Here is a 25,901-nt window from a genome sequence, read left to right on the forward strand (position 1 = left end):
GGGGAGCCACGGGCAGCCCTTGCTGTGCCCAGTCGGCACACAACCGCCCGCCGAGAGCCGGCTCAGGCCTGGAGCTGGACGCGTGGCCGGTGCCAAGGCCGGCCAGATGCGCCCAGGCTCAGGATGCCTGATTTGGCCTTCGGAGGGAGGTGCAGGGTCCCCCGCTTCAGGGAGCACCCGGGGAATCCTCAATTCCTTCCGTGCAACATGGGGCCGCGAGCCCACCGGGGCCAAAACCAAAACCCGAGTAGCCCGGGCGGGCTGGGAGTGGCCACACAAAGCTGGGGGGCTGCAGAGCCGCCCCTGCCACTTGCCCAGGACCCCAGCGCGGCAGGGGGTTTCGCAGCACAAAGTGGCTTCGCCGTTGGGTGCCGGGTGCTGCACCCTGGGCCGCTGCCGCTCGCACAAAGCCCTGCACAGATGGCCGCGCCGCCGAGGGGCCGGGGCAGCACCGCGCTGTTGGCTTTGAAGCCTTGTGCAAACAAAAGCAGGGCCAGATGGTCTCCCCCCGCGCTCCAGCGCAGGAATCCTGCGCTCCCAAGCCCCTGACCTTGACCGTGTGTCCCGGCAGCACCGGGCCGGCTGGCCCAGCCTGCTCACGCAACGCCTGCTCCTGAGATTTTCCCACCGGGAAAGAGCGGCTGGGGAAGGAGCCGACCCTCCCCGACAGGGTGGAAGCACCCAGCTGGCTCGGAGCCCCCCAGGGTGCAGAGTGGGGTGGCTACAGCAGGGTCACCCCCCCTCCCCACCCCGCTCAGGACTAGCAGAATTGGGCTACCGTGGCCAGGAGCGGCAGAAGACCCCCGCTCGCCTCCCCGGGGTCGCCTCCCCGCCCCGCTCGCTGCCCGTGCCCGGCAAGCGCGGCCCCGCCAAGGACCGGCCTCTCCCGGGGGCGGGCGCCGGTGCTCGGTGCTGCCGGGACTACAGCTCCCGGCGTGCCGCGGCGGCGGGGCGGGCCGGGCCGAGGGGCCGCCGGGAGCGCAGCCGGGGCGGCGGGGTGCGCGACGGAGAGAGCCCCGGCCCCGCCGAGCCGAGCCGGGCCGGGCCGAGCCGAGGTGAGTGCGGGGCGGGCGCGGCGGGTCTTCCCGGGGGTGCGGGACCGGCCCGGAGCCCGGCGGGAGGCCGAGTACCCCCCCCCCAACCCCGGGAGCAGGCGCCGGCCGAGCCCCGCGCCCGGGCCCGCGGGGGAAGGTGCCTCGCGTGGGCCCGTCCTGAAAGGAAAACACCCCCCCCCCCCCCGAAAAAACCCCAAAACCGCTGAGATGGAGCCAGAAAGCTCCGGGGGGCGGGGGGGTGAAGCCGTGGGGGGGTGTCACGCCGTGCACGGCCCAGCCGGGGGGAGCCCGGGCAGGATCGGGCCCCCAGCACCCCCGGGGCGCGGGTCCTGCCCCGGCCCTGGCGCTGAGGTTAAGCGGGGCCCAGGCCCCCGAGCCCAGCACCCACCTGCACCCAGAGGAACCCAGCGCGGGGCCGTGCTGCGGGTCCCGGCTGCCCCTCGAAATGGAGCAGAAAAGGCTGAGAGGGGGGGTCCCACTTCTCCTGCACCGCTGCTTTGCACCCCACTTTCTGCTCCGGGCCCTCCTGGCTTCCCCAGGGGGAACGCGGCAGCGCTGGGGCTCGGACGTGTCCGGGCTGGACCGGGACCGAAGCAGCGCTGGTGGGTCTAACGTCTCCCTGAGCTCCCTCGGCTCTCAGCTAACGTCCTCCACGGACCCGCCGCGCCGGTTCAAACGCCGATGCCATCTTGCAAAGAAAGGTTTGAAATATTTATTTGCTTCGGGAGATGGGGATTGCTGTTGCTGCCAGAGATAGGGATCTTGGCTCCTCGGCGGCTCCGTGGGATCGTCATCGCTTGTGTTCTGGGAACACCAACCGAGATAAGCACCTGAGCCTCCTTCCCTCCGCCGGCCCCGCTGAGGTGGCTCCTGCCAGGGCCCGGGGCAGAACGGGGTGCAGGGCCTGGGTCCCGATCCTGGGACGTGCTCCTCGGGGGCGAAGGCAAAGGTGGGGATGGAGCTGCGCCTTGGGGCGCCGGCGGCACGGCTGTGGGTCCTTCAGCAGCTGGGGGATGACAAAGCAAGCGGGAGACTGCTGCTGCGGTTTTGTGTCCCCTTTCCTCAGAAGCGGGGAGACGGCGTCAGCCCCAACGCTCGCTCTGAGCCCCAGAACCAGAGTCTGTCCCAGGAGAGCCGCGGACAGGGCGCAGCAGCGGGGGGGACGTCGGGAAGGCGAAGGCTCGGGCAGAGGAAGGGCTCGGCTCCACCATCACGGCCTGCCGCTCGCCTCCGAGCACAGTTACGACTTTTCCCCTCCTTGGATGGACACCGTCCAACGGCAGCGCAGTCCCGACCTTCACACTCAGTCTGGTGAAACATTAAAAGCTTTTCTGTCCTGAAAAACCACTGCACAAGGGGGAAGGCAGAGCTCCACGGCCAGCCGCTCCGGGGGGAGCTGGAGTTCCTCCCGCTGTTGTGTTTTTGCCTTGTTTTTCCTGCAGGTGAACAAATCCCTGGTGTGAAATCAGAAAGCGAACAACACGGGAGCTGGGCTGGGGGCAGGGATCGGAGCGGTGCGAGCTCCCGCTCCCTCAGCCAGGGCTTTTGCAACACTGCGCAGGGCTGCGTGTGCAATCTGCACAAATCGCTTGGGCGAGGGCTGCAAACACCAGTTCGGCCGCGGAAGAGATCCGCAGGTGAAATATTTTTAAGCTGGGGAAGGACAGAATTGGAGAAGCACACCGAATTATCCCCACCGTAGGGCCGAATGCTTGACACCTCCGTATCCAGCAAGAATGAATTAACCCCTGGTTCGTTCCAGCATTTCACCCGTCTAATCCTCATTTTTGCAAGCGAGGAAACTGAGGCACAGGGAGGAGAATTGCTTCACGTACGGCTCCTGAGTTTGGCCCTTTGCCACCCAGCTGCAGGTCTGCAACTGCCCTCACTGGCAGAGGGGACCAAGTAGAAGCTGCTCATTAGTTTTTGAACATTACACTGGGGGTTGTCCTCAAATGGAAATTCCACTTTCTTCCTGCACCCTAGCTGTAGGGTGTGCAGGAAGGGCTGCCCGCTTCTGCAGCCTTCGATAACAGCGTCGTCCCGAGAAAAGAGGGTCCTGAAGAGGCCACCTGGGCAACCCCCGACTCCAAAGAGGAATCTTGATTTTTTTAACTTTATGAAACTTGGTTTTAAAGCCTCCAGTGAGGCCACCGATCCCTGGCCACGGGCAGTCCATTCCCACATCCGTCCTTCTGCGCCTCGGTTGTGCCGTTAACTCCGCTGCAGTTTGTCTCCCTTCTCAGTGCAGCTCTGTTCAGTGTTTGAGGACTAGTCCTCACACCTCTCCCCAGCGTCCTCTAGACTAAACAAACCCGTTTCTTTCCATCTGTCCTTGCAGGTCATGTTTTTCCTACACCTCTGCTCATTCTCACTGCTCTCCCCTGGAGTCCCTCCAGCTCCTCACAGAACTGGACAGTATTCCAGCTGAGGCCTTACCAGTATCTAGAATTATTCCCTATGTCTGGCAGACAGCACTCCTGTTTATGCATTCCACAGGGGTGTTTGCTTTTTTTTTTGTTGTTGTTGCAACAATATGACTTTGTTTGACTCCTGTTACGCTTCACTGCAACCCCTAGATTTCCTTCTGAAAGCCCTCAGGAATTGCACCAGAGTAAGGATGGAGCTGCTGCTCCTGCCAGGACTGGAGAGCTGAACCCTGGCTCCAAGTCCTGCTTCCAGACCAAGCTTCGGGCTTTAATCTGGAATATCCAGTAGCCCATCTGATATCCTTTCACCCAGGAGATGGGTGACAAGAAAACGAGCACTCCACAGAGCTGCAAGCCCCTTTTCTGGTAACAAACCCCCTGTTCAGATATAAGCCCCCCTGACTGACACCTGGGTAGCAGCTCACCCAGCAGCGCTGCCTGAAACACCGAGCAAGAGCCGCCTGCGCGGCTGGAAGAGGCCTGGAAGTTGGAGCGAGCGTCCCAGGAGCTGCGGAGCCAAGCGTTCGCGTTGTGTCCTAGCCCTGGGCAGGAAGAGGGGAGAGCGCCAGCGTCTGAAACAAGCCAGGCCCAGCACTCTGCAAGGGATCTCGGAACAGCTGGCAGCCACGTACAGAGCCTAATGTTAGATCTGGCTCGGACTCGCCTCCTGAGACCGAAGACTCCGAGCGCTAGAGAGAACAGCAACGGCGTCTTCCAGCTGTGGGAACCAAAGCAGCAAAAACACAAGGCGAGACATCAGGAAACAGCCCCTGCCTTGGGTCCTCCGTCCAGGGAGGGACAGACCCTATTACTAACAAACCCACATCTCCACGGGACGCGGGCAAAGATGATTTTATGCAAGAACTTCCCTGATCTCCGTGTAAAGATACTCAGCTTTACAGCAGTCCTAATTTGGGCTGTTTCCTGTAATCTCTGGAAACTGGTAAACCAGAGCTCTCGGCTTCCCAGAAAGCCTAAGAGCTGACCGGTACCTGCTGCCGCTGTCAGCACAGCAGCCCAAAAAGCCACTCCAGCATCTGCGTGGTCCGTAGGGCACCGCTCCAAAGAGTTGCTCTCCGAGAGGACGACACCGTCTTGCTTCCTTGTCTTCCTGGTATTGTTTAGAAAAACATTCTGTATTCCTCCTACGTGGCAGCTGTTCTTTCCAGGTAGGGGAAGAGCCATCTCCTCTGCAGCTCTTGCTACCAAAATATCCTCCCAATGCACTTTTCCTTGTTATCTCTAACTTTTTATGTTCCTTAAGCAGCAGCCCACTCCTTCCCTGCAGGGCAATTTTTTTGTTACTCTTTTTTTTTTTTTTTCCCCCCTTCATAAGTCTTAAATTGGAAGGCAAAACATGTAAGCCAGACCAGGAGACGAGCAAGCCTCTAGAGCTGTGCAGAACCCTGTTAATTTAGTTGAACTAATTAGGAAATCTGTTGATACAGAGCTGCCGTGCCTTTACTCTGCAAATACTTGTGTTCTCTTTTCGAGTTTAAGGTAAGCTGAACTCATAAACACATAAGGAGCTTCATGTGCCGACTGCTTCCATGATTAACACTGTGATGAGGACTTAAAAAGCGCTTAAAAGTATTTGTTTGAGTCTTGTCAGGCAATCGTGGGATTGAACCTTGACTTCTTGGTTCCAGGAAAGCATTTCAGCAGATCACAAGTAGCTTCTGTCACAGACGGGCTTCCCACACAATTCCCAAATCTCAACCGCTCCTGCATTTAGCTTCCCCTCAGAAACGTCAGCTCTACAAAAGGAAATAACGAGGTGCAGAGAAGTGAACTGACTTGTGATTTTTATAGCAAACAACAGATTTCAGGTCTGCTTAAGAGCAAGACGGTGCTCGACCTCTGCTGCGCTTACCCGAGTAATTTAAATGGCGGCAACCGCGATGCGAGTACTGACCCAACTCTGCTTTAGTTTCAGGGGTGCCCGCTGGACACAAGAGCCAACATGAACGTGGGAACAGCACACAGCGAGGTGAATCCCAACACCCGTGTCATGAACAGCCGGGGCATCTGGTTGTCCTACGTCCTTGGAATCGGCCTGCTGCACGTCGTACTCCTGAGCATCCCCTTCTTCAGCGTCCCTGTGGTTTGGACTCTTACCAACATCATTCACAACATGGTAAGGGAACAACGGGGCTGGCTTGACTTCCCCGGGGCACGGAGAGGTAATCTCTCAGCACCAGCTGGTCTTTTGAGAGCAATCTAGTAAGATTCTTGTTGAAACTATTCCTTTCTCTGTGTTTCCAAAGACACTGGGTAAGTTACTCAACCTCCGCCCCTCAGACTGCACCTTTGCCTCTAGGTCATATATTTAAATCCAGCCTAGGTACCGATCAGACAGCAAACATCTGGTGAGGCTGCTCAGAGGGGACACTGAATTCATTTCCCTGCAGGGCAAGTCCCTTTGTCACGTCTCCCTTAAGAGAGGAATAGCTGTGAGAGGCCACAGAAGCTGGCACAACAGCCTTGGGTTGATACAATCTGAATTGGCCTCATCAGAGTTAAGAAAACAAAAGCAAAGCAAAAGATTGGTCCAGGAACAGATTCTCCCCTTGTAGGGATCAGGAACCTGAAGGAAGGGGTGCGGGAGCGCTGTGCCGGGGGCGCCCGGGCAGGCACAGCGCGTGTGACAGACGCCCGGGTTCCCTGTGCTGCCAGAGCCGCCGCGTTTCACCGCTCGGTTCTGTGCCGCTGCCGTCCTGCTGCGCGCGGCTTGGCACACCCGGGGCCTGCGGCTGAGGAGCAGAGCTCTGGGCAGCCGTTCACCCTCGGGCGTAGGGGACAAAATGCTTCAGAGATGCAGCAAGTGATTTGGTATCCTGTATTTTAAATAATATCTCAGCCCAAGAATATTCCAGACACAAACCCGACACCCTTATTGGGGACCCTCACGCTGACATTACGCACGGCTCTAGTGGGGGAAAAAAAAAGCCCAAAACCACCAAACCACCACCTGGAGCTGCTCGGGGCTCAGTTCACAGGCTGCCTGCTTTTCTTCCAGCTCCTTCCCTGGCTCTGGCAGCTTAAACAATCTAAGTCCTGGGAACAGAAAGGAGGCTAAAGCCAGCCGTGGCTATACTCCGCAGACATGTGGTGCAGCCAGACACTTGCTGTTTATGTGCGAGTCGTGTCCCACTTCAGCCCCTCTCAGCCTACAGCTCTACCAGGGCTTTTAGAGCCTTCAGCACTGCTGCTGCGCGGCAGAGCCAGTCCACGCTAATCTCCCGATCCCAGAGATCCGAGGGCTGTAATCTTGCAACCACCTTCTTGGCTTACGCCCAGGAGCCGAACGAGAGGCCTCACGTGTAAGAGCCAAGCCTGAGCCAGCCCCGGCTAGCGGCTTCCTCGCCTCGTTAGCCGCTGCGAGTCCCAGCAGCACCAGCATGTCCCTCTAGTGGAACGGCGCGCTTGGTGCAAGCTCTCGCCACCGCCCTGTTCTTGCTGGAGCCGAACGTTGGTGGTGGCGTGGCGAGGGGCTCTGCGCGCTTCACGCCGCCTTTCTGTTTGCTCCAGAGCATGTACATCTTCCTGCACACCGTGAAGGGAACTCCCTTTGAGACTCCGGACCAGGGGAAGGCTCGGCTGCTCACGCACTGGGAGCAGATGGACTACGGCGTGCAGTTCACGGCGTCGCGCAAGTTCCTGACCATCATGCCCATCGTCCTGTGAGTACTGCGGGGCAGCGGAGCTGCCCCACGCGCCGCTGCCGAGCGCCGCTGCACGTGCTGTCCTGGGAAACAAAACCAGAAGCGCTGTAATCTGGTTTCCCTCTCTCTCTCTCTGTTCCCCTCCCTTCCAGGTATTTTCTAACCAGCTTTTACACAAAGTATGACCGGATACACTTCATAATCAACACCATCTCCCTTATGAGCGTCCTGATCCCCAAACTGCCGCAGTTTCATGGAGTCCGGATCTTTGGGATCAACAAGTACTGAACTGCGTGGCTGGAGCGAATGGAAGAGGAGCAGGGGAGAGGGGGAAGCTCCTTCTCTCTAGTCCTGTTTCTTCATCCCCACGCACATTGGGATATAGTTTCACAGCGGCTGTTTAAATGCAGTATCCAATAGACATATACCGCATGCTGGATCCTCATGCCCAATAAATCTAAACAAGCTCCAGAGTAGAGTTTAGTGCAGAGCAGGATGCATGGCGCTGGATTCCCTTTATTCCAGCGCCATCACTAGAGGCAGATACACTGAGACTTCAAGGTACAAAGAGAGAGATTGCCATCTGTCCCGGACACTGAATGATGAGAATAGGGATGAGGGGAAAAGCTTTTAGTGCTGGTACTATTGCTGTGGTAAATGCACTTTAAAATATATTTCCCTTTTTGAGCTGGGTGCTTTAAGCGTTATGTGGGGGAAATTCAAAAGGATACAGCCAGGCTTTCCCAATACTTGATTGTTTCAGGGTTTGAGTTCCATTTTTGGGCAGGGGAGTGGGAGGGGGAAGAGAATGACAGATTTTTATTTTGCAATCTTTTACGCCACTGAAAAAGGAAGTTCTTTTACTATAAACAGTACAGGAAGGAATGACCTGCAATCCGACAAAGCTTTCAGCTCTCTACAGCACCATTCGTGTGGTTCAGGAAAAAGGTCAATAGATCCTAAATCATATTTGTTATTTTCAGCTTGTTCCCAGAATCTGTCTGGGTAGTTCCGCTCCCCGCCCCAAACCGCTCATTTTTAAGCGCACTCTGGGCGCTGGGGCGGCGCAGCATTTGGATGAAGGGCTGGGGTGCAGGTTATTTTAGTGATCGACAACAAACGCCACTGAGCTACTCGGTACACGGAGGCTGCACAAGCACGGGAGGAAGCAAAGACTGATTGGTACAGGCCAAACGAGAGACGGAGGGCTGCTCGCTGTGATCAGTTAGCCGCTATCAGTGGCATTTTTCTCCTCAGTCCAGCTCTTGGTCTCTTAAGTCTGTGTACGTGTTACTGGGATTTGCCAGTGGACTTGCTCAGTATCTGACTCGAGGCAAGCGAGCGTTTGATTTCTGGCTTGCCTGGAAGTCTGTCACTCAGCTCCACGCACAAGTGCTGCGGCAGCACCCCCAAGCCCTCGGGTGATCGCGGGCACGGGGGAGCAACGCTAACGCGCAGCAGACTGCAGCGACCAACAGCAGCATGCGAGGGGTCACTGAAGGTAATAGATTATTTAGTATAGGAACAAAATGGAGCCTTTTTCCCATAAAATTACCACCTAAATAAAGCAGGTTTGCAGGTTTAGATTTCCTGGCTGAGATCGCTTTCCACTGCTCAAAGTAATTGGTTTTTCTTTTGGGTTGTGTGCTGGATGAAAGGGGGTTTTCCTCATGCTTCCCCTGTAAACTCATGAAAGCCTGTATTTTTGTTGTCTTAGTGCTTCTATTGTCTCACACTTCTGACAGTGGTATAAAACATTTTAAATATGCTATTTTTGTTCCCGCATTAGCCAATTCTAGCTTTAGAGGTCATAGTGGATATTGTAGAGTTCTGCTTGATGGTCTGAGCACAGGACATGGATAGGGGAACTTCAGAGTTGCACGTAAGATCTAGTACTACTCCATGCATAATTTTAGACACGTTGCTTTGCTTCCCTGTCTCAGACTTACTATCGGACTGCTGCAGAGAAGGGACAAGCATTTAGTGTACCTCAGAGGGCTGCCGGAAAGCATAGAGAATCAGTACATAATATGTTTGAAAAATGGAAATATTTTAAGTGAAAAGGAAGTTTTCGAGAAGGTAGAAAGAGAAGAGAGTCTGGCTCGACACCCGAGCGCTGTTCTCCAGCGAGGGAGTTTGACAGATGTGCAATTCACTCGATGGGGGTTTAACCTTTTAACCCCCATGACATAAGGATTGCTGCTTTAGTTAAGGTACTATATACCCTAAAGCTATTACACTCTTTAAGCTACTAGACAATGACTTTTGAAAAAAAATAGTGGTTTCAAAACAGAGATATTTCATCAATCAGCTAAGTACCTTTGAAATGACTGAGACATGAGCAGTGTCAGTGCCCGGAGCGCTCAGGGAAGGGCCGCTGCCCTCAGCGGGCTGGCTACGGCTCTACCCGGAGATCGTAACGCGGACGGTACGTTGCTTCACTGATCTGAACGTCTGCCCGCAGACACAACTTACATGCCAGTGATTAATCTCCAGAGGAAAGAAAACTACTTATTTTGGTAGAAAACAAGGGGGAAAACATCAACTTTTTTGCAACAGAAGCAGTCACTATATGCTTAAAAACATTACTCTTATATAGACAGACATATACTGATTATTCCTAAGTATATGCACATTACACAAAGTCAAAGCAGCTTTGATACTTTTAGCGTAGGTATAAATTGAGGGCGGGCTCAGCTCCTCTCCATGAAGTACAACCCTGCAGAGTTTCCCTGAAGGCCTTAGCTTACAACAGCTGAGGATCTGAACACGTTATTGCTGCTGTTAACTGACGCTGTGGACACCTGATTCTGTTTGTTAAAGATCAACTGTGAAGCAGAATGGGATTATAAACTTCTCAGAAAGGCAGTTTTTAAAGCCTAAAGTCTAAAACTTCTTGTTAGGCAAAGCCTTAATTATAATAGTAAGCTTTTCTGATTTACCTTGTTCAGACGGAAATGATTGAACTTGCCGTCATACGGATAGGTGTCAGGTGGCAAATGACTTTCTTTACAACACAGGGGTAGCATTTTTGCCACCAAATATCTGAAGTTAACTTGGGCTCATACAGTTAATCCAATCAAGGGAAACATAAATGAAAACTGGAGAAGTACAGAAAGAAGCGAGAGAGTTGAAAAAAGATTTCATGTTAATGACGTGGTGTGTTAAGTATATAAGATTAATAAGAACAATTATACATCTGATATGATCTTCCTTAAGATCCCATCTTAAGGGTAGGTATCAGAATTAATCAAAAATAGAAAAGAAGCCATAAGTTAATTGTAATTAAACCACAGTTGCAATTGCTACTCGTTAGGTGTACCCGGGGTGGCTTTCAGTGGCAGAGTTTTGGGTGCTGCTGGTTGTACACGAGTCACCTGGCTCCCTCCTGTCGGTGTCACAGGGGCCAGCGGTACCCGACTGAGTTTCCACTTGGAAACCACCACTGCGGTGGTGCAGGAGGGACGGACACAGTCCTGGGGCTCCTGGAACTCTGTACTGAAATCGCTCCTAGTTTATTTGTGTTTGTTAAATTCACACAGGAGTGAGTTCAGCACTCGGAGGCTAGTCGTGCACACGCAGGAGTTACAGAGCATAGGCAAAACACTGGAGCTCTCGTGCGATAACTGATTTCTGAGGAAAGGGAGATGGGGACAGCGTAGGCAGGATGAGGGATTTTCAGCCGTGTACTTGCAGGTGACACCGCAGTGGTCCAAGGGTGAAGCCTACCTTTTGCGTGGAGAACCAGACTGTGAGTGCAAGGACTGTCCATTCCTTCTTTCGGACTGTAGAATCTTCTCCAAGTACCTGTGTGAAGGAGATAATGGATCGTTACTGATTTTAAATGGGATTTTGATCGCATTGCACTTGACAGCTTTTCCTCTCAAACTTGTACTGTCTTCCTGTACAGAGGCTGGGGCCACTTAAAGATGGGGTCTGTCCTGTGACTGAAAAACAATTACTGGATAAGTAGGTACTTAAAATGCTTAAAATGCTTTTCTTTTTTTGTTCTGCAATGAATGCCAAAGGAGAAAAGCTTTTGAAAGCCATTCACAGACACTGGCAGAAGCCTCCCTCTGCCCCATCTTGTCCCGGGCAAAGCCTCTTCCAAGCCACTCTCAAGACCAGGCACGTATTCACACGGAGTGGCAGCCGCTGCGCCAGGAAAGGCAGAAAACAATCAAGCACTAACAGCCTGATGCTTCTGAATTAGGGATCCTGCCTCGCGATTCATTTAACACAGCTCACCGGATGAAATACAGTCCAGCCCTTTGCAGGAAAAAGCCTTTAAAAAAAAAAAAAACAAAACAAACCTGAGGTCTAGGGCTACTTAATTCCTGAGTACTTTTTTTTTAAAAAATGATTGTTTAATTTTTTGTTTGTTTTAATAGAAGCATGGTACTGGCCCCTGAGAAGGGGACAGCAGCTGGTTACCATTGTTAACACATTAGTATTTCTCAGTGTGACTTACGTTGCTTTATCATTGCCTAGAATATCTTTTAAGCATGCGAGTGTTTGTGTATATGTATCCTCCTTGGATCAGTTTAAGTGAGCTAAATTAGTTGGGTTTTTTTATTGGAACATCCTGACATTGTACAAAGTTTTAGGGTTTGTTTTTTTCCCAGTAGCCCTTCTTTTTGCTGTGTATTCAGAAGTCTCATGTAGAGAACTTTCTAAAACAAAGTGTGAATATTTTTATTACTCCTTTGTACAGTATTCTAAGAGAAACTAATAAAGTAAGTATTCATGTACAAACTTGTGTTTGATTCCTTGAATTTCCACCTGGACGGGTTTTGCTTTTAGACGAGCATGGCAGAGGAACACTCCCTGGCGATTCCAAGCCCACCAAGGCATCGATTGCTGTAAAGCAAAGAGCTTGCAGCCCACGTGGATCCCCGCGCAGGGTCCCACAAACCTCTGCTACTAACAACGAGCCATAAAGCATGGAAACCTGTGCATCACCGGTCCATAAAGGTTAATAAATTCTGCCTCCAGAAACATTATATTGGCCCCTTGTCTACACCACACCTCATTATGTAGCGCTCTCGCAGGTTTGGTGAAATCCTGCTAAACCAGAACACACCGTCCCTCATCCGAACAGATCAGAAGTACAAATGAAAGCCAGAACCATGCCAGAAATTAAATCTTACAGGAGTGATGCATCCGTAGAACAAGTTAAAGTTATCCACAGCCGCTGCGACAGATCAACAGAGATTAACTGTGTCAACAGAGGTTCAACTCAGGTCAGTGAAACTTTCTGCAGGAAGAATTACGCAAGCAACAGCCTTTCTGTGCCCTAACCTAGCAGATGCTTCCGGCTCCGTGAGCAGGGAGGCGGGCAGAGCGCGCTTCCCCGGCCCCACATCGCTCCAGGAGCCCAGCAGGCTGCCCCACACATCGCCCACCCACAGCGGACGAGCCGCCAGGCACCCCACAAACAGGCAAGTACATTTTTAAGAGCTTTCCGTACAAAATTGGGGCGGAGCAAACTGTCTGTTAATTGTTCTTGTGTAGTTTTTATCTCTTTTTGAAGTCTCCCAAGGGAATGAGTCCTGTAAGAACGACTAAAATGCTCCCACACTAAGCACACAGGACTATTTCCCCTCCCCAGCTCCACCGCACGCAACACCCCATCCTTTGTGATGTGACAGTCTTTCTACTTTCTGGAAGAATCGGACTAAGTCAGTCTCTTTTTTCAGACCCCTGCGGGACATTAGGGAGAGGGAAGATTTCCCCCTGTTCCCTCATCTGAACTTCCACGGGGATCAGCGTCTCTTCTCCAGCAAGACTTGATATAAGGTGCAGAAGAGGGGAGAGACCTGCACGCTTCTCTTCTCAGTAAGTACAGGAAGTTTTTTCATTTGTAGATCAAAGTTGTTCTTCATCACGCCTCACATATGGCAACTGAAGCGAGAAGCCAAACAAACTGGAGTAAAAACCAGGCTGCAACAGGAAACCAACAGTCATTTCGTTTCTGCCTCTCGAACACGCAGCTCTCCTCTGCGGGGGATACAGGCAGAGCACCAGGGCATACCCAGGTAGCTGTGCTGGGATGATTTTTTTTTAATATATTTTGGGGGACATTTGCCATAGAACAAGCTCTCCTACCTCCCCCCTCAACCCACTATTCAACTCTCAGCACTTTCACTTCCTTGCAGTAAGACGCTGATGCAATCATCTTCCTAATGCTCCATTTCAAAACAACGTGAACCCATTCCCGTCCGCCAGGCAACAGGATGCACAGGGGCAGCGCAGAGGCAAAAACAGCAAGAAATTGCTCAAGCACTTTTCTTTTCAAACTTACGTCAGGGCAACGCATTAATTAAAGATTAAAGCATTCAGGACCGTGATAGGTCCTAGGTTAAGGAGCAATGTCTACTTTAGTAATGAAAATGATTATGGGATGTACTGGTTTATGCAACAAAATATCTTAATGGGAAGAGCTGCCTCCCCAGTCCCCACTGGGAGTTCATCAGAAAGGGGGATGAGTCTGAACGAACCACAGCTCGTACTCCCACCCCTCCAGATGCTTCCCTGTACAGCCCTTGAAAGGTGTGTCCTTGTACTAACGTGGGCTTTTATGGGTTACCATCGTTTTTGAAAAGTTCTGAGTAATTAAAAGTAACAGATATTTTCTTATAACCTTCTGCTTGTATTTCAAGTCATTTTGCTTAACTGGTCTTGCCTCTTTCCTAAGGCACAAGTACACTTCGCTTTGGTTCAAAAATTCATCCGGCCGCAGCAGAATGTTTAAGAAAGTCACCCAATCCCTAGTAAATCAGATAGACCCGAAAGGAGACCTGGTCCCAGTTCACAGCATCTTAGACCATGAACATTTCAGACTCCTCTGCCTCGTGAGAAGGAAAAAAAAAGCTGTATTCCGCCCATCTCCCCGCTACAAACGGACATGCTACAGACTCCATGACGTGCTGCTGCCTAGAGAAGACGATAAAAGCACAGGTAAAGCCCATGTTTATCACTCTTAAGTCTTTCATTTCCATAGACAAAACAGCTGGATCATTTGTGCCTGAACTCTGTTTCACCCTTCTTGTGCGTGCAATAGTTATAACATTGAGTCTGTGGAATCATGCTTAAGCTAACGCATCAAATTATTGCAGAGTTCCTCTTTCTCAGTGAAGCCAATCAAGGTTCAAGGCAATTTACAGTCAAAAAAAGCTTCAGTGACAAAGTTGACGGGAGTCTGAGCCTTTGTGTTGACTCTACAAGAGTAAAGCTGCAAGGAGCTGTCTCCTTGTCCAAAGGGTGGTCCATCAAGCTGGAGAAGAACCACATCCCGGTACCGAGACTCGATGCACTGAGAACAGAAAGGTAAGGCAGACACAAAGGGAGAACGTGCCCTCCGGTCATCCTCCTCTACCCCATGCCAGCACAAGGGTTTTTCAACAGCCAAAACCCAAGATTAAGAGCCGAGAGCATGCATTCCCCCTAAGCATGCATACTTCTGGAGGACGGGAAAGAGAGGCGATAAAGATTCCTTACGCGGCTTTGTAATGCTTATAGATCTCTTTGTAATTCAGAACGTGGGAACACCTCAGCGTGGAGCCAAGCGTCTCTTCTCAGGGTTTGTGCCTGGAGAGGAGCATGTAGAGCAGGACAGATCACCTGCACGACCTGCCAGGCCACAGCCTCGCTGCCCCAGCCCCCCTCAGACATAGAAGGGGAACACATTGAGGACAGCCAGTACTGCAGCCCATTTCCCACCACCTTTTTTCCCCCAGAAGCTCCCGACATTGTGATATTTACACGTGTAACCCGAGAAGGGACGCGAGCAGAAGGCTTCCGGCTCGGAGTAGACTCCAGTGCTTTTGTCACAGCTCACAGAAAAACAGACACTTTCAGCCAGGATATTGCATCTTTTTTCTCCTTTAGAAAAGTGAACGTGAATCACTCCTTCATTCAACAACTACGGAAAACAGGCCAGAATTTATACATCGTTCATGAAACAATAGAAACCTCAGAGGAGACCAGCTTCGAGGAATCCACCAAGGCAGACGGAGGCTTCGCGGCCCAGCTTTACGCCGAGCTTTGTGCGAAGGTTTGATCTCTCTTCAGGCTCAGGAGTCGGTCCTTCCCAAACGCCTGCACGCCATCCAGGCCTAGTAAATGTTTTGTTTTTTTTTTTCACTGAGCAGGGCACCCGAGAGAGCAATGAAAGCATAATTATACCCAAGGGCTGCACCCTGGCGTTCAGGACAATCCAGCTGGCCATTACAGACGGATCATGGGGTAAGTAACTTTCAGAAACTACCAAGGCCTCCATGCAGGAAACAACGCGGAAGAGGAAAACCATCTTCTGAATAGCATTCAGCCTCAGGGCCACCCTTAGCTCGTTTGCAAGGACACGGATGCAATGAGAGTGACAGAAATCACCTGGGAAAGGCCGTACATAGTGCGTAAGTTAAGAGCTCCTTGGGAAAGAGATGCAGTCTCGGGGGTGTGTGGTAAGGAAATCAAAGAGCCATACTGAAGTCTCAGCTCTAAATTTCAGAAACCGCAGAGCTCCTGCTGAAAAATGGCACAGAGGGCAGAGGTTTTTCTCTTCTTTCCCTACTCAGAAGAGGAGCCAGGGAGAAGCACAGGGCGGCTGACCCCTCAGTGGGAAGACTGGTGTAAAAAGACACTTACACTGGATAGGTAGAGAAAGAGGAGACTGAGATCCACAAAACCTGCTGCAGGATTTGAGAGACCGCGTTTGGCTTGTTTCCCCTGTGCTCTGTGCTTCCCACACCCTCACAGATCCCACCGAGTGTAAGCTGTCATTTTAATTTACTCGTATTTTAACACACTTACTGGCCAATATAAGGCACATGATAGTAGGGAATGAGGTCTGGGAATAACGAGTTTTAAATGAACGGGCAGAGGACAGAGGCACCGGAGAAGAGTACGAACAGCAGTCTGACCTACGCCTAGCCCGTGAGAGTTCAGAACTGGGATACCGGTATCTTCAGACTTAAAAACAACCACCCTGGTAAAACAAACAAACACCACCCAGCTTTAAGTATTTTTCTACCTCAGTAATGCCCTTTTAATCCTGTTGCAGATCTTGAGTATTTCCCAGGAGACATTTCAAAGACGTTCGCATCTGATGGTGAGCAATGTATTTTACTACTCCTTGCACGACTTTTACCCACTTTGGGTGAGATGGGATCTCTCAGGATCACAGAATCATCTAGGTTGGAAAACACCTTGAAGATCACCCAGTCCAACCATTAAGGATAAACACAAACCACCAGCAGCGATGTGTTTACTGCAGAGTACTGCCTATTACCCGAGACGTGACAACCGTCCAAATTGCACATTGCTTTTGAAAATATTCACAGAAATGTTTCAAATTCTAAATCCGGGGGTGTCAGTGAACTTCTTGTGGGATTGTCTAGTTTAGAAGTGACATATTTGGACTCTCTGGTTTCCAGGTTTCTCACAAGGAAAATTAGGAGCACTGAAGGTAGAAGTTGGACAGAATTTGACAATTCTCTCGAAGTTGTCTTCTGATCTGTGCGTCGTATTTTTAAAAGCCATCAAAGCTGTGATGAGAGACAGGAACCTCTTTCAAGAACTGAGCCAGAAAGTAAGCAAAGTTCTCCTTACTGCCAGGATTTATAAATACAGAGACAGCCATGATCATCCCTCTTTCCCCAGAAGTCATCTCTCCTGTGCCACAACTGTCAATCCAAAAATCCCTTATTCAGCACAACTGCCTGGTCTCCGTCACCACACACAGAAAGAAGGTCTCAGGGCAGAGTCAACTGCTGAAATAGGTCCTGAATATCACAGAACCGCAGCACGGTTTGGGTTGGAAGGGACCTTAAAGATCATCCAGTCCCACCCCCCTGCCACAGGCAGGGACACCTTCCACTAGCCCAGGTTGCCCAAAGCCCCGTCCAACCTGGCCTTGAACCCTCCCAGGGAGGGGGCAGCCACAGCTCCTCTGGGCAACCTGTGCCGGGGCCTCCCCACCCTCACAGAGAAGAATTTCTTCCTTAGATTTAATCTAAATCTCCCCTCTTTCAATTTAAAACTGTTACACCTCATCCTATCCCTACACCCCCTGACCAAGAGTCCCTCCCCCCTTTCCTGTAGCCCCTTTCAGTCCTGGGAGGCCGCTCTAAGGTCTCCCCGGAGCCTTCTCTTCTCCAGCTGAACCCCCCCAACTCTCTCAGCCTGTCCTCACAGGGGGGTGCTCCAGCCCCCCGAGCATCTTCGTGGTCACCTCTGGCCCCGCTCGAGCAGGTCCGTGTCCTTCTGCTGTTGGTGCCCCCAGAGCTGGACCCAGCACTGCAGGGGGGTCTCCCGAGAGTGGAGCGGAGGGGGAGAATCCCCCCCCTCGCCCTGCTGCCCACACTGCTCTGGGTGCAGCCCAGCACACGGGTGGCTTTCTGGGCTGCCAGCGCACATTGCTGGCTCACAGTCAGTTTTCCACCCACCAACACCCCCAAGTCCTTCTCGTTGGGGCTGCTCTCATCCCCTCCTCGCCCAGCCTGGATTTGTGCTGGGGATTGCGCCGACCCATGGGCAGGACCTTGCACTTGCCCTTGTTGAACTCCATGAGGTTCGCACGGTCCCACCTCTCCAGCCTGTCCAGGTCCCTCAGGATGGATCCCTTCCCTCAGCGTGTTGACCACACCACACAGCTCGGTGTCGTCAGTGAACTTGCTGAGGGTGCCTCAATTCCATATATACAGCCTTGCAGATTTACCTAAAGGTATCAAACCATTTAAATTTCATATTCTGTCTTTAACCAGAGCCAGTGTGAATGCTAAAGCCTCAATTACAGCCTCATAAATAGCTTAGGGAGGGGGGACACATGACTGTTCATAGGCTTCTGTCGCTAGACTGCAAGGGACTATCAGCAGCCTCTTCTCTTAAATCCTGGTGTTTCTTTTTCTTATCCTCCTAGATGGAAGCAGTTCTTGATGAAACTGGTAGTTGTGAGCTGAAAACAGAAAGCCCGGACTTAAAAGACCTGTTGAGCAGCTTACAGGATTCATCAAGACATCTCCTCAAGCTGGCAGGAGCCGTCACCTACGCTCTTGACGCTCTGGATGGTAAGGCTGTTTGAGTAGAGAAACCCAGTAGCACCAGAACACATTAAGAACATTCCTACCGACAAGACTAACAGAATACCGAAAGCTTACAGAGTGTGAAAGACTTGCAGAGGATTTAAGTAAAATAATTTCTGAGCCTGGGAACGAAGGTGGTTTATGCTGAGGGCACAGACCTGTCCGCAGCAGCTGCTGTTCAGCGACAGGAGCGTTACACTGAATTACCAGTCGGCCCAGGAACAGCGGGATCCTTGAAAAGGGCTTGACATCAGCAGTAAAACGTGGGTAAAGATGGCGAGATTACCTCACAGACAGAGCAGTGCAAATTCTAGGGTTCTTTTCCCACAAAATACGGCTTGACCCTCCCCTCAACCCCCTTGGTCTCTACGCTCAGTGTTACAGACACCCGCACCCAGAGCATCGGCTGCGTTTGTCTCACAGGGAGGCAGCATTGATAATTAATTTAAAACCTTTGAAGAACTTTTGACCAAACAGGCACTCCCTGCAAGACAGCCAATGGTCACCCTTCACATCTCGCCAGTTGTCTCCAAAACACTGGTGGGGGGTTTTCTTGGTAAAAACCTGTTTTAATTCTGCAGAGCTAATGGAGAATCAGCTGCTGCTGTTACTAGAGTCCTTGGAAGAGAAGATTGTGACCCAACAGCTTAAGCTGGTGAGAGAACATACATCACATTTGGCTCAGAATGAAGGGGCAGGGGGGTGCTATTTCGAGTAAAGCAATGTTTAGATGATGATATAGGTAGCAGCATCTCAGCTTGCACTGGCAAGAATAATTGCTTCAAACTTGGCAAGGATCAAAATACTCACTTTGAGAGAAATCAGCCCAAGACATTAAGACCTAAGATTTCCAACAACTGTTTTTTCTGATAATAAACATTAAATTGAACACAGCTGACCACCATTTTCCTTGAAATGGTAAGTCAGAATCTTCTGGCTTCTCTGGCTCCAGACTTAAAAAAAACCAACACAAAAGCACACTACAATTTTAATTCCTTGGACATAACCAATTCAGAAGAAACTGGGAACTGAATACACGAGCATGCTAATCTTTCAGGGTGAGAAGTCCCATATGTGGATTATATAGGGCACCTGTAAGACAGTAAAGCACTGCACGAGTCAAAAAGATCATTTACTTACTTAACGACTTCCACAGATGGGAGTATTAAAATACTGATTCTGCTGCTTCTGTTGTTGCTGCGAAGGTTGAGAGCATCTTGGAACACGACATCGAATGCAGGAAGGGGGGTTTCAGCGTGGATGCCAGCTTGCTCTCCTTCTCACGAGAGAAGGAAGAAAAATTAACCATTGCCCTGGTTGGGATGAGCGGAGTGAAGCTCCAGAAAGACGGATCTGCTGTCTGTACGGAAGAGGCCTTCTCAGCCACGGCAGCCCTGTACGTGTCTCTGTACGTCCTCGATCTCCTGAGTAACTCAGATTAGGTTACACGTGTCCTCCCATTAGGGATAAATTTGAAAGTCTCTCACTGCAAGACAGTTCCTCTCTCCAAACTTCACCCCCACGTCGGCGAGACGTTCCTTATGAACGCTCAGTGCTGCTTTGAAACGAGTATGAAAACCAGACTTAAGGCAAGAAAACTCCTTATGGAAGCCAGGAGGTGGATACCAAAATTGATTCTTCTTCCCCCCCATACGAACGCAGAGTGCCAACTGAAAAACCCACTAGCCCAAATAGTCACAAGCCTGCCAGCTGTGCTCTACGTGACCCTGGTTTTCCTAAAAAATACCAGCACACAGCCGCACACGCTGTCAGTAAGGCACAAAGAGGTAAATCAGCAATAAACCACTTACACCGACCACAACTGTGACTCAATAAGCTGGTGTTAAGGAAACTTGAGGCATCTGAGAGGATTTTAGTGACCAGCACCTGGCAAACAGCACCTCCATCACACGATTACACACCCCACCGCCAGCAGCGAGGAATAAACACCAACACTTCAGAACGGCGTTACGAATGCTTTGATTACTGCTTTATAAATAAAGAAAATCATTTCTTACTGAATAACTGAACGTTCTTAAAGCCAGTTTTTTAATCTAGAGGGATTTCCAGTCACCCAGCGGCGCTGCTTACCTGGAGGTTCAGCTCCCCTCAGGCTGCCGGGGGAAGGGGGTGCCCTCAGCAAGGGGCTGCGCTGCTGAGCCGGGCAGTCCCTGGGGGCACCACCCGGGACCGGGCCCCTCCGAGGTGTGTGGGGGAACCGCGGCCGCTCGCCGGGGCAGCGCCTGGGCCTCGCACCTCGCCTCAGCGCGGCCGGCGAGAAGCGTCTGCGCATGCGCCGCGAAACGGGCGGGAACGGCCGGGCTGCGGGCGGGAAGAGCCGAGCGGGAGCCGGAAAGAGCCGAGCGGGCCCGGCGGAGGGAGCCGAGCGGTGTCGTGCTCGGCGCTCGACTGCGCGGGCCTGGCGGGGAGGCCGGTGCGGCTGGTCGGGCCTGGCGACTCCCGGCGTGCCCCGCGGTTGTTGCAGTGTCACGGCCGGCCCGGCGCGCCCGGCCATGAAGCAGGAGGGCGCGTCCCGCCGCCGCGGCGACAAGGCCAAGGCCCCCCCCGACGGGCCGCCGCCCGCCCCCCCCGACGTGGAGATGCAGGAGGAGGCAGCGGCGGCCGAAGCGGCCGGGGAGCGGCAGCCGCAGCGAGAGCTTGACGCCGTCACGTTGGAGGGTGAGGCGGGGGCGCGGGGGCCCGAGGTTGAGGGGAAGGGCGGGGGGCACCGGGGAGGGGTCCCTGTAACGGGGATCTGGGCGGGGGGGTGTCGGCTGGGGGCTCATGGGGGAGAGGGGGAGCAGGGCCAGCTCAGGGGAGCTTCTGTGGGGACCCCTGTAGGAGAGGGGGCTGGGAATGGGGGGCTATAGAGGGGGGGTCCTTGTGTAGGAGGGGGCAGTGTGGGGGTGCCTGCGGGGGAAGGAAGGTGGGGGGGTGTATGTGGGGGAGAGGTGCTGGAAGGGGTGTCAGGAAAGGAATGGGGACTCACTGTGCGGAAGAGGAGGGGGGGGGCCCTGTGAGGGAAAGGGGGGTGGGAGGCGTGTTTTGGGGGGAACCCCTGGAGGGTCCCTGTGAGGATGGGCAGGGGGAGCTGCAGAAACGGTGTGATGGGACTCGGCGGGGGTGCAGAGGGAGGCTGGAGCCCATCGAGAGGGAAGGGACCCTTGGAGGGGTCTCGTCCAGCCCCCTGCCCCGAGCAGGGATGGCCGCGGGGTCAGGTCAGGTCACTCAGGACACCGAGGCCGTGCACCCCCGCTGCCACAGGCGGACAGAGGGACCCGAGAGCAGCAGGACGGGGCACCTGGAGGGATCCTGGCGCCGGCTTCGCTCTGCCGTGTCGTTCGGCAGAGGAGACGCGTGCTGACGGCATGGCTGTTGTGCTCCCGCAGATATCAAAGAGCACGTGAAGCAGCTGGAGAAGGCCGTGTCGGGGAAGGAGCCGCGCTACGTCCTGCGTGCGCTGCGGGCTCTGCCCTCCACCTCGCGCCGACTCAACTCCAACGTGCTTCACAAAGCCATCAACGGCTTCTTCACCTCCAACAGCACCATGCGGGACTTTCTCCTCAGCTTCCTGGAGGAGGTACGGCAGCAGGGGACGGGGAGAGGCGACCGGCTGCGGAGGGGACACCGTTCCCACACCGAGGAGCCTCTGGAATGCCGCTGTGCAGGGCGGGAGGGCACCGGGAAGAGCAGGGGCTTGGGGATGCTTGGGACACACACCCAGGCTGCTCGGGAGCACGGGGGAGATGGGATGAGTCGCTGCAGGTCTCAGTGGGGATGGGACTGAAGTGCCAGCAGCCCGGGCTGGCTCTTGTCACGCCTCAAGCTGTCACCGGGGACAGGCTGGGGACAGGTCGCAGGGGCAGGGGTCCACCATGTCTCTCTCCCCTCTCCAGTCCATGGACACGGAAGCTGAGCTGCAGTTCCGCCCGCGGACGGGGAAGGCGGCCTCAGCCCCTCTCTTGCCAGAAGTGGAGACCTACCTCCAACTGCTGCTCGTCATCTACCTGATGAACAGCAAGCGATACCCGGAGGTGAGGTTCCCTGAGCTGCCAGCGCGGAAGCTGAGCTCTTCATGTGGTGCTCCCGCATCGGGGACCTGCCCGTCTGCAGCACCCCCCTTTCCCTTTGTTTCAGCTGTGTTTGGAGGCAGCGCCAGGCTCAGTCCTGCAGCCCTGGCAGTCTCTCTGCTCTTCCCAGGCAGCAGTTCTTCTGCTCTGACCTCTCTTCCATTCCTGTAGGCTCAGAAAGTATCCGACGACCTGATGCAGAAGATCAGTTCTCAAAACCGCCGCGCCCTTGACCTGGTGGTGGCAAAATGTTATTACTACCACTCCCGCATCTACGAATTCCTGAATAAACTCGACGTGGTCAGGAGGTAGGGTGGGTCCTGTGTGCGGGCTCTCCCTGAGCCCCCCCAGGTGAGCGAGACTGTTTCTTTCCTCCTCCCTGACATGCTCTGTCCCTTTCCTGCAGCTTCCTGCACGCCCGGCTCCGGACGGCCACGCTGCGCCACGATGCAGACGGACAGGCCACGCTCTTGAACCTGCTGCTGAGGAACTATCTCCACTACAACCTCCACGACCAAGCAGAAAAGCTCGTCTCCAAGTCCGTGTTTCCCGAGCAGGCCAACAACAACGAGTGGGCTCGGTACCTCTATTACACAGGTGAGATGCAGAGAGTCCCGCACGGCGCTGGCAGCTTGGGCTGCACCCAAGATCAAGGGCTCTGGTTCCCCGGAGAACCCCGTTGAGCAGCTGGAGATGGGGCTTCCAGGCAGGATTTGAAGCCCCGTCGGGGTGGAATCCAGCTGGATTCACTCGGTGGCTTTTCCAAACGCCTTCCGCCCCGTGTGACCGCAGGGCGCATCAAGGCCATCCAGCTGGAGTACTCGGAGGCGCGGAGGACCATGACGAACGCGCTGCGGAAGGCGCCGCAGCACACGGCTGTCGGCTTCAAGCAGACGGTGAGCGGGGACGGAACGTTTGTTGGGGTTCGGTACCTCCTGGGGCCCCAGGGACTCTGTCTGGGGGTTGGGCCCCGCGGGGTCTCACTGTGTCTCTTTCTGCTCAAGGTTCACAAACTGCTCATCGTGGTGGAGCTGCTGCTGGGGGAGATCCCGGACAGGCTCCAGTTCAGACAGCCCTCCCTCAAGCGGTCGCTCATGCCCTACTTCCTCCTGACTCAGGGTACGACTGGGGCCTCTCGTGGCCTCCCCTCTCCCCTCTTGTGGCCCCCGCTCCCCTTTGGGACCCGAGGCAGCAGCTCCCGGGAGGAGAGGACAGGCCTGGGAGTCGGCCCTTCCTTGCGTTCCCCGCCACGCCCCAGCCCTCACTCCTTCCCCCCCATTAACAGCTTCTCTCCTCCAGCCGTCAGGACCGGAAACCTGGCCAAGTTCAACCAAGTCCTCGATCAGTTTGGGCACAAGTTCCAGGCCGATGGCACCTACACCCTGATCATTCGTCTGAGGCACAATGTCATCAAGACGGGTAAGAGACCGTCACGGCCGCGGGCTTGGCGGGCCTGGGGCTGCCTGGCCCGGGCGGCTCCACTCTCCTTCCTCCCCCACAGGCGTCCGCATGATCAGCCTCTCCTACTCCCGCATCTCCCTGGCCGATATCGCCCAGAAGCTGCAGCTGGACAGTCCGGAGGATGCGGAGTTCATTGTCGCCAAGGTAGCTCCGTGGGAAGTCCCGTCCCTCTGGGCCCCTGGTTCTCGCAGCCGGCCACACTCTCCCGCGCCGTCCGCCGTCCCCGTAACTCTCCCTCCCTGGGGCAGTCGCTGGTTTTAGGTTGAGGCAACGGAGCTGGTGCAGGGTCTGGAGCACAGGTCTGATGGGGAGCGGCTGAGGGAACTGGGGGGGTTTAGTGTGGAGAAGAGGAGGCTGAGGGGAGACCTCCTGGCCCTCTGCAACTCCCTGAAAGGAGGGTGCAGAGAGGGGGGAGGAGTCTCTTGAGCCAAGGGACCAGCGGCAGGCCAAGAGGGAATGGCCTCAAGCTGCGCCAGGGCAGGGTCAGACTGGCTCTTAGGAAGGATTTCTTTGCAGAAGGGGTTGTTGGGCGTTGGAATGGGCTGCCCAGGGCAGGGGGGCAGTCCCCATCCCTGGAGGGGTTGAAGAGTCGGGTTGACCCAGCGCTGAGGGATCTGGTGGAGTTGGGAACGGTCAGGGTGAGGTTCATGGTTGGACTGGAGGAGCTTCAAGGGCTTTTCCAACCGAGATGATTCTGGGATTCTGAGGCCCCTCCCAGGGGTGCTGAGGCCACCCAGGGCACCAAGTCCCCTCTCCGTGTGCTGTGTCCTGAGCCCCCCTGCTCCTGTCGCAGCAGCCAGCTCCTCCCTTCACCCCAAACCGCTGCCTCAGCCCTGGGAGCCAGCGGCTGCCCTGACCACGTGCCCTCCGGCTTGCAGGCCATCCGGGACGGCGTGATCGAGGCCAGCATTAACCACGAGAAGGGCTACGTCCAGTCGAAGGAAATGATCGACATCTACTCCACCCGGGAGCCGCAGCTGGCCTTCCACCAGCGCATCTCTTTCTGTCTCGACATTCACAACATGTCTGTCAAGGTGAGCGCGGCGGGGCCCGGCTGGCGGCGGCGGTGGGGCGGCCTTGAGGCCTTTTCTCAGCTCGGAGCTTCTCCTCTCCCTTTGTGTTTTTGGTTTTGTTTGTTTCCAGGCCATGAGGTTCCCACCCAAATCTTACAACAAGGACTTGGAATCTGCAGAGGTGAGAGATCTCAGCTGGGGCTCCGCACCCTGCTTCCAGAAACGGCCGCAGGGACGCGACTGCCATCCCCAACTGCCACCAACCTCTTGCCTTTGCCTTGCAGGAGCGCCGGGAGCGCGAGCAGCAGGACCTGGAGTTCGCAAAGGAGATGGCAGAGGACGATGACGACGGTTTCCCGTGAGCCTCTGGCCTGGCTGTATTTTTTTATCTGTCCCTAGGGAAGATGCTGTCTGAGCGGAGCTCCCCCACGCAGCCCCGGTCCCCCCGTCTGTCCTTCTTTTATAAATACCTGCATGTCTGTACTGGGGGGGGTGGACACGGGGGTTCCCTGGGCCCCCAGCCACAGGCCCTGCTCTCCCGTCCCCCTGCCCCCCCACGGCGGGAACCCCCTTCCCCAATAAACAAACGTTATTTTAAGGTTGTTTGTGGTCACGGTCGTTGCTGAGCCCCCGCAGAGGCACAGACGAGCCCCTGAATCGGGAGCTCCTGGGGCAGCAGGGCCGGGGCAGGCGGCAGCGGGGTGGGGGGGGGCCCAGGAGCACAGCTCCGCCGGGACCGCGGGTCCCCCCCAGCTCTCACAACAATAATGGGGTCAAAACTTTGTTAAGCTTCAATTATGACTTTTAAAATAAAAGTTGAAAAAACCACCAGCCTGGCCTGCTCCTGCCATAGGTTTGTTATGAGGGGGAATGCGGGGGGCGGGGGCTGACTTCTGTTACCTGCTCCCCTCCCCAGGGCTGGGGATGAGCTGGGGCCACCTCTGGCCCCACTTCATGGTGCTGGACCCCCCGTCTGCTCCATCCCGGGCTCCTCTTTCCCCAAAACCGCTCTGTTCCGGGGCTGCAAAGCCCAGAGCAGGATCACGTGGCCCAAGAGCAGGGCTGAGCCCCACCACCCCCCGCTCTCCCTGCCGGGAAAGGCACAGGGGGGGTCAGGCTGTCCCCTC

The 25,901-nt window shown here is 54.3% G+C and overlaps 3 protein-coding genes across 8 annotated transcripts; all 3 read left to right on the forward strand.

Annotated features, from left to right (window-relative positions):
* Positions 1-943: 943 nt before the first annotated feature.
* On the forward strand, positions 944-11,904 carry ORMDL3 (ORMDL sphingolipid biosynthesis regulator 3). Of its 3 annotated transcripts, none has more exons than XM_074892163.1 (5): positions 959-1,055; positions 1,595-1,756; positions 5,415-5,621; positions 7,016-7,167; positions 7,302-11,904. In XM_074892163.1, exons 3-5 carry the CDS (start codon positions 5,448-5,450, stop codon positions 7,435-7,437), a joined length of 462 nt encoding a protein of 153 aa, XP_074748264.1. In that variant the 5' UTR covers positions 959-1,055; positions 1,595-1,756; positions 5,415-5,447; the 3' UTR covers positions 7,438-11,904. The 3 variants fall into 3 exon arrangements, with proteins under 3 accessions (XP_074748263.1, XP_074748264.1, XP_074748265.1); XM_074892164.1 differs by lacking the exon at positions 1,595-1,756 and adding an exon at positions 3,397-4,653 and having other exon boundaries at positions 993-1,055; XM_074892162.1 differs by lacking the exon at positions 1,595-1,756 and having other exon boundaries at positions 944-1,055.
* Positions 11,905-12,482: 578 nt separating this feature from the next.
* GSDMA (gasdermin A) lies at positions 12,483-20,255 on the forward strand. Of its 4 annotated transcripts, XM_074892080.1 has the most exons (13): positions 12,483-12,590; positions 12,849-12,948; positions 13,017-13,187; positions 13,308-13,701; positions 13,847-14,109; positions 14,268-14,478; positions 15,040-15,205; positions 15,303-15,396; positions 16,211-16,258; positions 16,584-16,738; positions 18,068-18,215; positions 18,812-18,885; positions 19,436-20,255. In XM_074892080.1, exons 4-13 carry the CDS (start codon positions 13,553-13,555, stop codon positions 19,670-19,672), a joined length of 1,545 nt encoding a protein of 514 aa, XP_074748181.1. In that variant the 5' UTR covers positions 12,483-12,590; positions 12,849-12,948; positions 13,017-13,187; positions 13,308-13,552; the 3' UTR covers positions 19,673-20,255. The 4 variants fall into 4 exon arrangements, with proteins under 4 accessions (XP_074748181.1, XP_074748184.1, XP_074748183.1 ...); XM_074892083.1 differs by lacking the exon at positions 13,308-13,701; XM_074892082.1 differs by lacking the exons at positions 13,017-13,187; positions 13,308-13,701 and having other exon boundaries at positions 12,849-12,987.
* A 449-nt stretch (positions 20,256-20,704) lies between these two features.
* Positions 20,705-25,605, forward strand: PSMD3 (proteasome 26S subunit, non-ATPase 3). Its single transcript, XM_074892043.1, has 12 exons — positions 20,705-20,909; positions 21,620-21,810; positions 22,127-22,264; positions 22,472-22,608; positions 22,707-22,897; positions 23,093-23,196; positions 23,305-23,419; positions 23,600-23,719; positions 23,802-23,905; positions 24,640-24,795; positions 24,905-24,955; positions 25,059-25,605. Exons 1-12 carry the CDS (start codon positions 20,744-20,746, stop codon positions 25,134-25,136), a joined length of 1,551 nt encoding a protein of 516 aa, XP_074748144.1. The 5' UTR covers positions 20,705-20,743; the 3' UTR covers positions 25,137-25,605.
* The last annotated feature ends 296 nt before the right edge of the window (positions 25,606-25,901 follow it).

This window comes from Strix uralensis, chromosome 22 (genome assembly GCF_047716275.1).
Source record: "Strix uralensis isolate ZFMK-TIS-50842 chromosome 22, bStrUra1, whole genome shotgun sequence".
NCBI classification, from domain to species: Eukaryota; Metazoa; Chordata; class Aves; order Strigiformes; family Strigidae; genus Strix; species Strix uralensis.